At 45.6% G+C, this 12,562-nt stretch overlaps 1 protein-coding gene across 1 annotated transcript; it reads right to left on the bottom strand.

The window, feature by feature from the left end:
- Nucleotides 1-10,928: 10,928 nt before the first annotated feature.
- Nucleotides 10,929-12,146, bottom strand: LOC308525974 (short transient receptor potential channel 2-like; the record flags this gene model as incomplete). Its single annotated transcript, XM_081100868.1, has 1 exon — nucleotides 10,929-12,146. One exon carries the CDS (start codon nucleotides 12,144-12,146, stop codon nucleotides 10,929-10,931), a length of 1,218 nt encoding a protein of 405 aa, XP_080956994.1.
- Between the last annotated feature and the right edge of the window lie 416 nt (nucleotides 12,147-12,562).

Raw genomic sequence — 12,562 nt, forward strand, 5'->3', positions numbered from 1 at the left:
CCACTTATCATAGACCTAAGCTTATTTTTTATGACCCTCATTAATATATCAAAAGGTTTTCTGGACTCTGAGGACTCTAGAAAAAGAAATAAGTACTAGATTGCCATACATAAAGCTGCATGGTCATAGCATATACAAGCATGTACACACACGCACACTCGTGCGCACACGCATACACTTAAAAAAATTGGCCTTGTTATAAGGCAGCATTTTCTAAGTAATAACAAGGAGTTTATTGTAACCGCTCTTATTACTCTGCCCAGCTAAGAAGCCACTTGAAATAGCAGCCTGCTTCTCCAAGTCTAGAAGGTGGACTTTTGGTCCTTGCTGTGTTTCAGTGTTACACAGATGAGACCCCTTACTCCATCCGACAATACGATTGCTATTGAAATGTGAAAGTCTTGTGGGAATCTAGAACTAAATGTACTGTACCAAGCAAGTTGCTTCGTCTGATATAAGGGAAAAAGGGGCTGTGGAGTCACAAGTGGTGGTTGGTGATGGGAGGCCATTTCGAATAGCAGTTGAGCGCAGGTTTTAGAGATAGAATGCTGAGGTTGAAACCCTGGTTCTACCACTTCCTAGCTGTGTGACCTTGGGTGAGCTACTGAATCTGAATCTCCCCAGCCCTCAGTTTGCTCATCTGTAGAATGGGAAGGATAATTGTACCTACCCTGTATGTAAGATAACTGTGAGGTTCAAATGGCATCATGTCAGTGAAGTGTCTAGCACAGTACCTGGCATGTCAGGGTTCAATTGCACATACATTATTAAGTCTGCTTGATGCACCATGAGCAATCACATTGTTTGGCGAGCAATCAGCATTGATTGGTGAGCAATCAACAGTGAGCCACAGACACTTTAGCTGTGTTTGCAGCAAGTGTTCAGGGATTTCTCACGCGCCTCTCACCAATGCTCCACTCAGGTTTGAGGTCTTATGGGCTTCCTGCTGACTGGCTGGCTTTGGTTACCATTTCTGATTTGATTACTCTTTTCTAAGTACTCCATTTGTGCACATGCTCTGTCTAGATTTTCAAATTCTGGGCCATTTGAGATACAAACCTTCCCTTGCCAATCAACCCTTAGGAGACAGAATTCCTGTTGCTACTACATGAGCTGACAGCAAATGACTGAGAATGAAAGAAAAGAATGTAGGTCTGACCTGAACTGAAACTTGAACCTGGCTATCTAAGTTAATAACAGTAATGCTTCCACAAATGTAAGTTTTAATATGTACTAGAGCAGTAAGGCTAGAATCTTACTTGCATTTAATCCCCTCTGATGCTTATCAGGTGGGCATCACCATGCCATTCTCATGGTGAGCTAACCGGCTGTTCCGTTTCTGCCAGTCCTGTTGGGCCTCATAGCAGAGCAAGCCTATGATGGTGACACCAGCAGCAAGGACATATAGGAGACCCGTGTCTTCCAAGGAGAAGTGATCCTGGAGATAGGCCATTTCTAGTAAATTGATTTAAAGTAGGGATTAACTTTTTCTAGTAGGAAACAAAAGTTCTGATTGAAAATTTCTTTTACAAAGGGAACAAAACACTTCATTTTTAGTCTTTTAGCTAACCAAGTTTAATTGAAAGAGTGTGCTAATCCTATATAATAAAAGCCTAATATGCTAAGTGTCCAGTCATCTGATTGTCCATTCAGCCAATCAAAGTGTAATATGCTAAAGATATGCTAAGGCTGCTCAACTGCTCCCTATGATGCACACTGACCACCAGGGGGCAGATGCTCAATGCAGGAGCTGCCCCTTGGTGGTCAGTGCGCTCTCACAAGGGGAGTGCCACTCACGGCCTCCACAGTAGCACTAAGGCTGTCCAACTGCTGGCTGAGCACTCCCCCACCCAAGGGCTTCTGGACTGCTAGAGGGCACAGGCTGGGCTGAGAGACCCCTCCCCCCGCCCCCTGCCGAGTGCATGAATTTCATCTGGGCCTCTAGTCTATATAATAAAAGCCCAGTGACTGTTAAGGTGGAACAACCAGAATGACTGGTCACTATGACGTGCACTGACCACCAGGGGGCAGATGCTCAGCCAGAAGCCAGGCTCACGGCTGGGGAGCGGTGGTGGGAGCCTCCCCCCCCCCCCCCCCATGGCAGTTGCTGAAGAGTGGCGAGCCAAGCAGGCAGGCAATTAGGAACGAGGGGTCCTGGATTGCGAGAGGGCACGGGCTGGGCTGAGGGACCCTCCCACCCCCACAAATTCCATGTATCGGGCCTCTCGTTCTTAAAGAATTCATAAATTTTGGATTTTTAATATATGCCTATAACTTCTGTGTGCTCTCTAAGGACTGAATATAGAGAGTCATTTTTTGCAGAAGTGTTCTAGGATTTCATCAGTTTTGTCAAGGGTTTCTTATACTTTGATGTTCAAATCATTTTTTTAAAAAATATATTTTATTGATTTTTTACAGAGAAGAAGGGAGAGAGATAGAGAGCTAGAAACATCGATGGGAGAGAAACATCGATCAGCTGCCTCCTGCACATCCCCCACTGGGGATGTGCCCGCAGCCCAGGTACATGCCCTTGACCGGAATCGAACCCGGGACCCCTCAGTCCAAAGGCCGACGCTCTATCCACTGAGCCAAACCAGTTTCGGCTCAAATCATTTTTAAAAATAAAAACATTTATTCTGAAACAATAATCCACTTACAGAAAACTTGCAAGCACAGTACAAAGAATGTTTTTCCTGACCCATTGACAAGTAAGTTCCAACCTGATGTCCCACTTAGCCCTTCTTGCCCTTGGAGAGGATTTGAGGAGTGGACTCCGGATGCCGGCAGAGATGGTCATATTTAGGGATTTGGGGATGTGTCTGAACAGGCTATGCAAGATCAGCAACATTCCTGAGAGGCAAAATTCCAAACGAAGTGCATAAGATCTGCTGATGGTAGGAATGGAGATTAATTTCTCAGGCGAGGGTAGGTTCCCTTGGGGGACTGAATCAGCAAGTATGTGTGTGGATGGAGAGGGCTGTGGGCCAGGTGATGCCACAGCATCTGGCCGGGGTGGGGCTAGGGATTAATGTCAAGGTCCGGACGAGGCTCATTTAGAATTGGACTTGCAGGTGTCAGATCTTGGTGTTTGGGGATTGGGCATTGCTGGGCGGCAAGATGTTGAATAAACCACCATTGTTTACTCCTTCTATTGTCATGTGTGGCTAGGATGTGGGCATTTCACATCACGCAAGACTCTGAATTTTGTTCAGAGTGGCCTGTGATCCTGTGGAGGTTGTGTCCCTGTACAAAGGCCACCTTCAGTGTTGGGGTGAGGTGCCAATTGTGCTGGGTCAGAGGAGCTCTGGACAGAGAGAGATGGATAAACATGGGGTCTATTATGAGGCCCAGAGGTGTCCCCACCACACACTTCTAAATCGTGGCCTGTCCGGGCAGCAGTCCTGGGAAAGCGTTTCTCAGAGAAGGAAAGCCGTGTGGGTGGTAGATTTCTACTACTTCCTCTGCAGGTTGTGGTAATCTCCGTGTGAAAGCAATCGCTGCAGACATTTCTTCTAATGGCATTTTAAGCTCTGGAATGAGTTGGGATTAGTTTATCATCACCCAGGGAAAGCCCGGAAGCATCTATCCCTGTCTTCCCTCTCACATTTCCCCCAGGTAGTGGCTGTGTGTTTTAGCAAAAACCCTAACCATGCAGTGGGGTGGGCCTAGGCCAGTGATGGCGAACCTTTTGAGCTCGGTGTGTCAGCATTTTGGAAAACCCTAACTTAACTCTGGTGCCGTGTCACATATAGAAATTTTTTGATATTTGCAACCGTAGTAAAACAAAGATTTATATTTTTGATATTTATTTTATGTATTTAAATGCCACTTAACAAAGAAAAGTCAACCAAAAAAATGAGTTCGCGTGTCACCTCTGACACCCCTGTCATAGGTTCGCCATCACTGGCCTAGGCTTTTCCTTAGGAAGCACTTTTGTCTGCCCCAGTGTTCACTGGTAGCCTAGGGACCATATTCTGATAAGTTTAGCCAACAGAGTATTTAAAAAGCTGAACTTCCTTTTTGATGGGGTGGGTGTTCTCTGGTTTGTTGGTCTCCACCACCCCCTATTACTTCACCAGTTTAGGCATTTAACTTTGCAGCCCCAGACCAAGGGCGCTGAGGTTCAGAGGAAAGGCTGTGCCAGTGGTTGCATTTGGCTCTAGGGTATTATTGTGTCTTCTGAACTTTGGGCACTGAGGGCTTGGGGCTGTGATGATACGGAAGCTGGTCGTCCTCTCTGGAACATTGGAAGGGTGACTTCTGGGACATGCAGGATGGGACCCACCTGACTTTGGAGTGATTCAGGTGGAGGATTCCTGAGGCCGCAGCTACTTGGGAAGAGATCCAACTAGCACCCAAGGAAGACTCTTAAAGCCAAATCTGATGAAGATTTTTAAAAAGTTAGAGGCTAGACAAATTTCTATTTCTTTGCAAAAATAAGAGAGGGAGTTTGTTGGAACTCTAATTTTTCTATGAGGACAAAAGGTCGAATCAATCATGGAAGTGGGTTTTGGTATGTTGTGTGTGCATGCATGTGTATGTGTGTGAAGTGTGTTTGGCAAGAACCCTACTTGGTTTGTGCTCCTAACCCTGTCAGTGAGCATAATTTGAGAAAGCCAATGCTTTCTTTTTATTTCTCTGACATGTGATGGCCCTTGACCTATTCTGGATAGCCCAGGATTAGAATAAGGGGGAAAGGTGGAAGGACACATTGACCTCCCTCAAGTACTAGCTTAGGTGGCCTTAGCATTTGGTTTTCTGCTAACCCAAAGCGCTGTCTGTCCAAGGAAGGCCAGCCTCTACCTTTGAGGGAAACTTCCATCCAATTCTTGCCATTCTCCTCTATTGCTGCCACCCATCCCAACCCCAAGCCTTGACTGAGTGGATGAGGGAAATCTAAGATCCAAGGACTAGATGGAGGGAAAAGTACATTGGATAGTATGTCAAATTATCCGGCAACACACCCAACAACAGGAGTGCGCCTGCCTTATTAAAGCAGTTGTGCAGCAAGCTGGGTTTCTGTTCCTCAGACCACACTCTTCTTGGTCCTGTAATGCATTGACTTAGATGAGGCCAACAGGCTTTTCTTTTTAATGAACTGTGAGAATAAGACAACATTAATAAAATTTAAGTTTTCATATTCTGATGCTTAAATATTACCTTTTCGGATTTTCCAGGAAACACTTAAGAAAAACACTAAGACAATGATATATAATATACTACTAGACTATAGGCTGGTAAGATTAAATTACCCTTTAACCCTTCAAGTAAACACAATATTACATGAATTTGTCTCTTAGGTTTAAAACCTTCTAGATTATATAAAAACTTTTAAAGTAAAATGTCTAAAGCTAAATTTGAACTCAAAAAATAAAGCTTGATCACATGGATAGAGAAAAGGCTTCACCGAGGTCAGGGGGAAAAAAGTTGTTGATACTTATGTTGTGCCAGACACTGTTCCTGGAAGATGGTATCTATTAACCTATTAAGTTTTGTAACCAACTTGTGATATACAGGCAATTATATCCATTTTACATGTCAGGAAACTAAGGGACAGAAGTTTAAATAACTTGCCCAATGTTCAGCGAGTCAGTGGGATGTGGGAAATAGTGTTAAATCCTGTAACAGCCTTTCATTCTGACAAAACTCGCCCTTGAAATGTGAATGAGAGGGGACTAGGAAATAAATAAGAACTTTAACCTAAGTTAAAGCATTTGGTATTTTATTATCCACAGTGACACACATCTAAGTTCCGATATACAGACTGCCTGACCATCATTTAAGTGAGCTTATTTTTTTAGTCATGCATTTGTTTTTTCTTCAAGTTGAGATTTCAGGAAATTGAGAGGATACAAAATGATCTTAGTAAAACCGCTGATGGATATATTCTAAAATGCTTTCAAATATTTTTTTTTCTATACAGCTGAGTTAAGAAATTACCATGGGGTAGATAACATTGTGTGTTCTGTTTTTCCTTATTCTACTATTGGCATGTTTAGAGGTTAATATATGGTCTTTATTACAAGTCTTAATGGCTCATTAAATTGGACAGTTTTCTAATAGACAGATATTTGTTTTCAGGTTTTTGTTCTCATAAACATGGCAAATAACCAAATGTGTTTCACTCTTTCTGTATTTTTTTAAAGGATAGATTCCCAGAAGTAGAACTCCTGAGCCATGGTAGGTACAATCTATGACTTAGTGCATGGCTCTAATTTATAATACTATCATCTATGTAAGAGTGCTGAATTCATCATATCCTTGCCAACAGTAGGATCTATTAAAATGATAGATTTTTACTGGGCGAAAATGATGTGTTTAAATGCAAACATCTTTGATTATTAATGAAATGAACAAGTTTTTAGATATTTCTTTTGTGACCTGTCCTTATCTATAGCATTTACAATAAACTCTCTTCTGTGTTTCAGGTTCCAAATGTGAAAAGTGAAAAAACTGGTGCAGTTCTATATTCTGCAGACAAATAAATTGCAGTTTTGGAGTCTTTAATGATTTTTTCTGTGTGTGTGATAATTCAAAGTTTGCCATTACCCTTTAAATGGCCTTGCTTGTTACAAATCTGCTCAACTGTACTTTCTCCTTAATTTCATGCTTTGAAGAAATAGGCTTCAGGGCCTTCAGCCTGCATTTTTATTCTTCAACCCTCCAGTGGTCTCTGTCCTCATCCTCTTAGGTCCTACACCTAATATCTTTCATTCCATCTGTTTTCATTACCTGAGAAATAAGTGACTGCTAACCTTTCCTGGGAAAATTAACCTTTAAGAGGAATACAAATTAAAGCTTGAAGAATGTGGAGTTGTAACTATTAGCCAATGGGAGTGAGAATTTTCCGGGTTAGCTCAATACCTAGCGAAGACCCTATGACACCTTTGTGCAAGCTGGACACCCAAGCACCTTGAGCATAGAGGCAGTCTTCATTTTTATAACAGTTCCTCAAAGAGACATAGCACTTAAAGTATGCTGAGTTCTGCCCTCCATATTTTCCCATGTTAACTTTCCTCACAACTGTCCTCACAGGTAGCCACGATTATCCCTGTCTTACCAATGGGGAAACAGGGGCACAAAACATGTATTAGTTAGCTATAAAAAATACCATAGCCTGAGTGGCTTAAACAATAGAAATTTATTTCTCGAAGTTCTGGAGACTGGGAAATCTAAGATCAAGGACGAGGAGGTTTGGTTTCTGGGTAGCAGACAGCTGCCTTCTCTCTGTGGCTTCACATAGTAGGGAGCTAGCGTGAGTGAGCAAGCTCTGGTCTCTCTTCCTCTTCTTATAAGGGCACGGATTCTATTGGATTAAGGTCCCACCCTTAGAACCTTATTTAACTTTAATGGTCTCCAAGTAGTCACATTGGGGGTTAGGGCTTCAACATATGAATATTTTTTTGTGAGGCAGGGGGAACACAATTCAGTCCATAGCATTCTGCCCCTAATTCCCCAAACCCATGTTCTTATAACATGCAAAATACATTCATTCCATTGCAACAGCCCCAGAAGTATTAACTCATTCTGGCATCAACTCTAAAGTCTGAGGTCCAAAGTCTCATCTAAGTATGTATATCACTTGGGTACGACTCTGGGTATGATTCATCCAGAGGCAGAACTCCTCCAGCTGTGATCCTGGGAAACCAGACAAGCTATGTGTTTCCAAATGCAATGGTGAATAGGCATAGGATAGACATTCCCATTCCAAAAGGGAAATAGGAGAGAATAAAGGATGATGGGTCCCATGCAGGCCTCAACACTAGCCAGGCAAGTTCCATTAGATCTTATGACTTCACAATAATCCCCTTTGGCTCAACATCCCACCTTCCAGGAGCCCTGGGTTGGCAGCATCGCGCCCCTCCTACTCCCCTCCTCCCCCACCTCCCCCACACAAAGAGGTCTCTGCAGTGATGGCCCTGCCCTCTGAAACCTGGAGGAAATAGACTTGCCTCCTGGGCCTGTGGTCAGAGCAGCAGCCCTGATGATCTCTGAATCGCCTCCTTGAAGAGTAGTGCATGTTTACAACCAGATGATTCTATGGTCTGGTTCTGTAGAATCCAGGAAGTCCAACACCTGCCTTCATTCTGGCCTGTTTTCTCCGTCCCCTTTAGTTCAAACTGACAGTATCATAGCTGGTATAATCCCATCTCTATTCCTGGCCTCTTTTGAGATGGCTGATTAAGTCCAGAAGTTGTCCCCATGATCTCTCGATCAAATGGTTGTCCAGCTATACCCTTAATGCTCTCTTCAGAGCAAGCTTTCTCACCTTCTGCAATATAGGTGGGCTGAGAATTTCCCAAATCTGCAAGTTTTGGTTCCTTTTTGTTTAAAAATTCTTTAATTCATCTCTTTCCTCTTACATTTTACTATAAGCAGTAAGAGGGACCCAAGTTGCACCTTCAATAGTTTGCTTAGAAATCTACTCTGCTAAATATCCAATTTCATCACTTGCAAGTTCTGCCTTCTACAAAACACTGAAAGCACAATTTAGCCAAGTCCTTTGCCACTTTGTAACCAGAGTTGCCTTTCCTCTAGACCAGCGGTTCTCAACCTGTGGGTCGCGACCCCTTTGGCGGTCGAAGGACCCTTTCACAGGGGTCGCCTAAGACCATCCCGCATATCAGATATTTACATTACGATTCATAACAGTAGCAACATTACAGTTATGAAGTAGCAACGAAAATAATTTTATGGTTGGGTCACAACATGAGGAACTGTATTTAAAGGGCCAGAAGGTTGAGAACCACTGCCTAGACTAGTGATGGCGAACCTATGACACGCGTGTCAGAGGTGACACGCGAACTCATTTTTTTGGTTGACTTTTCTTTGTTAAATGGCATTTAAATACATAAAATAAATATCAAAAATATAAATCTTTGTTTTACTATGGTTGCAAAGATCAAAAAATTTCTATATGTGACACAGCACCAGAGTGAAGTTCAGGTTTTTCAAAATGTGGACACGCCGAGCACAAAAGGTTCGCCATCACTGGCCTAGACACTGGAGTCTAGAGCCTGAGGCTTCTCCATCAACTGCATGTGAGGACTCACTGCCCTGCCTGGCTCTTCCCTCCTGGGGCTGGGGTTACAGTTGCTGGCTATTTCATTTTAATCAGTAATCAGACTGGCAATACTTCCATTTGGTGTCCCGTTTTGTTTGCCCGGCAGTCCTGGGTGGTGGGAGATGGGCTGAGTTTTCTAGGGCTGCCATCACAAGGTACCACAGGCTGGATGGCTTGAACAACAGAAATGTATCTGAGATCAAGGGATCAAGGTACAATCTTCTGACGCCTCTCTCCTTGGCTGCGACGATTGTCCTCTCCCTGTGTCTTTATGTGATCTTCCCTCTGTGCCAGTCTGGGTCCATGTTCCTTCTTATAGACACCCATTCTATTGGATTAGGGCCCACTCATATGACCTTTTTTTAAATTCTTTAATTATCTCATTTCTTTTTTTTTAATATATTTTATTGATTTTTTACAGAGAGGAAGGGAGAGGAGAGAGATAGTTAGAAACATCGATGAGAGAGGAACATCGATCAGCTGCCTCCTGCACATCTCCTACTGGGGATGTGCCCGCAACCCAGGTACATGCCCTTGACCGGAATTGAACCTGGGACCTTTCAGTCCGCAGGCCGACGCTCTATCCACTGAGCCAAACCGGTTTCGGCAATGATCTCATTTCTTATCTGCTTTAAGACCGAACTCCAAATAAAGTCACATTCTGAGGTACTAGGGGTTAGCTCTTCAATACAGGGATTTTATGGGGACACAACTCAGCCCCAAAAAGACAGTAAGCACCGTTCCCTCACTTTACAGCTGGGAAGTGAGACCTCGGGCAGAGTCTTTCTAGAGGCCACGAGTCACTGAGTCGGAGGCTGCAGCCCCAGGCCTTGGACGCCCAGTTCTCTCTCCACAGCAGGCCACGGCCACAGCGTGGCTGATCCTCCGCTTGTTGGGAGAGTGGGGTCTTCAGGAGCTCTAGACTTAGAATTTGTCATTGTTCTTGCTCTGAAAGCATAGTTTCTCCCGCATTTCCTGCCTTTTTTAAAAACATTGATTTCAGAGAGGAAGGGAGAGGGAGAGAGAGAAACATCAACGATGAGAGAGAATCATGGATCAGCTGCCTCCTGCACGTCCCACACTGGGGATAGAGCCCAAAACCTGGGCATGTGCCCTGACCTGGAATCGAACTGTGACCTTCTGGTTCGTAGGTTGATGCTCAACCATTGAGCCACGCTGGCTGGGCCCCATCTCCTGTCTTAAATTGGATTCCCCTAAAAGTAGGCCATGATTTATGGATTACTTGAGGAAAGGAAACATCAACAGGGGAGAGGGAAAGCGACGCTCAGAAGGAAGCAGCCTATGAAAGATGCATGACTGAGCAGGTTACTGCTGTGGGCAGCTGGGCCCAGTCCTGCGGAGGCACATGCCCCAGAGGTGTACCTCCCAACACCTTGGATCGTGGACCCAGTCTCTTCATCCATGAACTCTTTTTTTTTTTTTTTTTAAGTTCATGGGATCCTGGAGGTCAGTCTCATGCTCAGAAATCACCTTCCCAGTCCACCACAGGATCTTATTCATTAGGCAGTAATTCTTTTCACGGCGCCTCAGTTTTCCTTTCCGGAAAATGGGCACGAGGATGCACACCACTCACTAGGGGATGACATCTGGACTATGTCCCAAAGCCCAGAAGTTCCAAAGGGGAAAAGGATGACTCCCTCCTTGGGAAAATAAGGTGTCATGGTGACAGAAGCCTTGACAACTGGGAGCGGGGGCAGGCTGGGCTCAGAGGTGCCATTAGGCAGAGTCCTGAGGGAATGAGTGGAGGGGAGGAGAACGCTTGGTCTCATCAGTCCTTCTTAGTTGTCACTCCCCAGTTTCAGTCACAGAGGACAAGGAGGCCAAAACCACAGGACCTCATGGCTCATGCCTGAGGGACCTCCCCACACATGCTGGCATGTTCTTCTACTTCTCCTGCTGAGAACTGCAGCTGGCAGATAGGGCACTGGATCCAGGACATGGGTGATGAGCTCTCTGAGGAGGACACCCACAGCACAGATGGCGATGAAGGTGGTGATGAGGAGGGAGAGGCTAGGTGAGGTGGGGAGGTCTCTCCATAAGTGGCAGCGTGCTGGGGAAGAATCTCAACGCTGAAGGAGCCTGCACAAATGGGGCACTCTCCACTCTCCTGGACGCTGCTAGTTTGGGCCTGCAGTTGGTGGGGTTCTCTCCGCCCTGCCTTTGCTCTCCCCCTCCTGTTTGGTTGAGAGTTTGAGTTGGATAGAGGCCGGCGGGCTTGCACTTTCTGTCTCTTCGTCTTGCCCACATCACTCTCTGAGTTTTGCTCCTCTGGTCTGGGCTCTGCACTGTCTGGATGACTGGGACCTGGTCCTGAAGGGCTGTTTTTTGGGCTGGCCATGCTGGCTGGAGATGCCCTGCGGGCAGCTGAAAGCACCATGCGGGCTGAACGCCCCAAAGTCCCCGGCTGCAGCTGCTGTAGGATATTCCTAAGGTCTGAAATTTCCTTAGTGCTCGTTTGGGGATCTGGGAAGAATGTCCTCCGGATAGAAGGATTAGCCATCCAGGGGCTGGGACTAGACTCGGAAGCATTAGAAGAGTCCTGGCTCAGCCCAGAGCTCACAGGGGCTGAGGAATCAACCACAGGATCATCTAAGGAGTCCAGAGAGGAGCACACACGCAGGAAGGCCAGGCCAAAGGACTGATGACGTGTGAAGGGTTGGGAGCAAGTCAGGCGAAGTCGATCCCATGATTCACCTGAGGCTGGAGCCAGGAAGTCATCATCTTTAAACATGCGGACCCCTGAGCGGTTTTTCCCCTGCTTTGAATCAGCTAGGGACATCAGCATGGTTGCAGGGAGCAGGGTGACAAAAGGTCTGTCCAGGGACCAGGAAGATCGGCCCACATCAATTTGCAGGAAAGCACAGCCGCAGTTCCCCACATCGATGTAGCCAATGGGCACTGCCCTTTCCAGCTGCAGTTCTACTTTCAGTTGCCCACTCTTGTCCTGAGGGCAATTGAGCCAAGGTCCCCTCTGTCTGTCTGGGTTCAGCAAGTTCTCCACAGGATACTTGGGATCCTGAGAGGAAAATGAAACCACGTGGCTAATCTTCACAGGAGCCATGGTAGGCCTAGCAGCTGTCCCCAGGACAAGGTAAAAATGCTTTCTCCTGAGATTTCTTCTGTCACCACTTTGGCACTGTCTACATTTTGGTCCCGTCAGCTTCCAGAAGAGAAAGAATACTACTCCTAGAAGTGTGACGTGGATCCGAAGACTTGAGACCCGAAGAAGCAGTTTGGGGGCGGTGCAGGTATTGCAAGGCTCTTCAACTTCTACAGCCTAAGCAGCTCGGCTACTTCCACGGCTCCTCGGAACGCGCTGTTCTGGCGACCCCTCCTTCCTTTCGGCCACTACCCTTCCATCATCAACCCCCAACACCCTTCACCGGGGACAATGAACCTTAAGAAGCTACCGCAGCCTGAGATCGCGGAGCGCAAACACATTCTCCCGCCAATTCGGCCCTTTGACCTCCGCCTTCT

This window comes from Myotis nattereri (genome assembly GCF_964212035.1).
Source record: "Myotis nattereri genome assembly, chromosome: 10".
Lineage (NCBI taxonomy): Eukaryota > Metazoa > Chordata > Mammalia > Chiroptera > Vespertilionidae > Myotis > Myotis nattereri.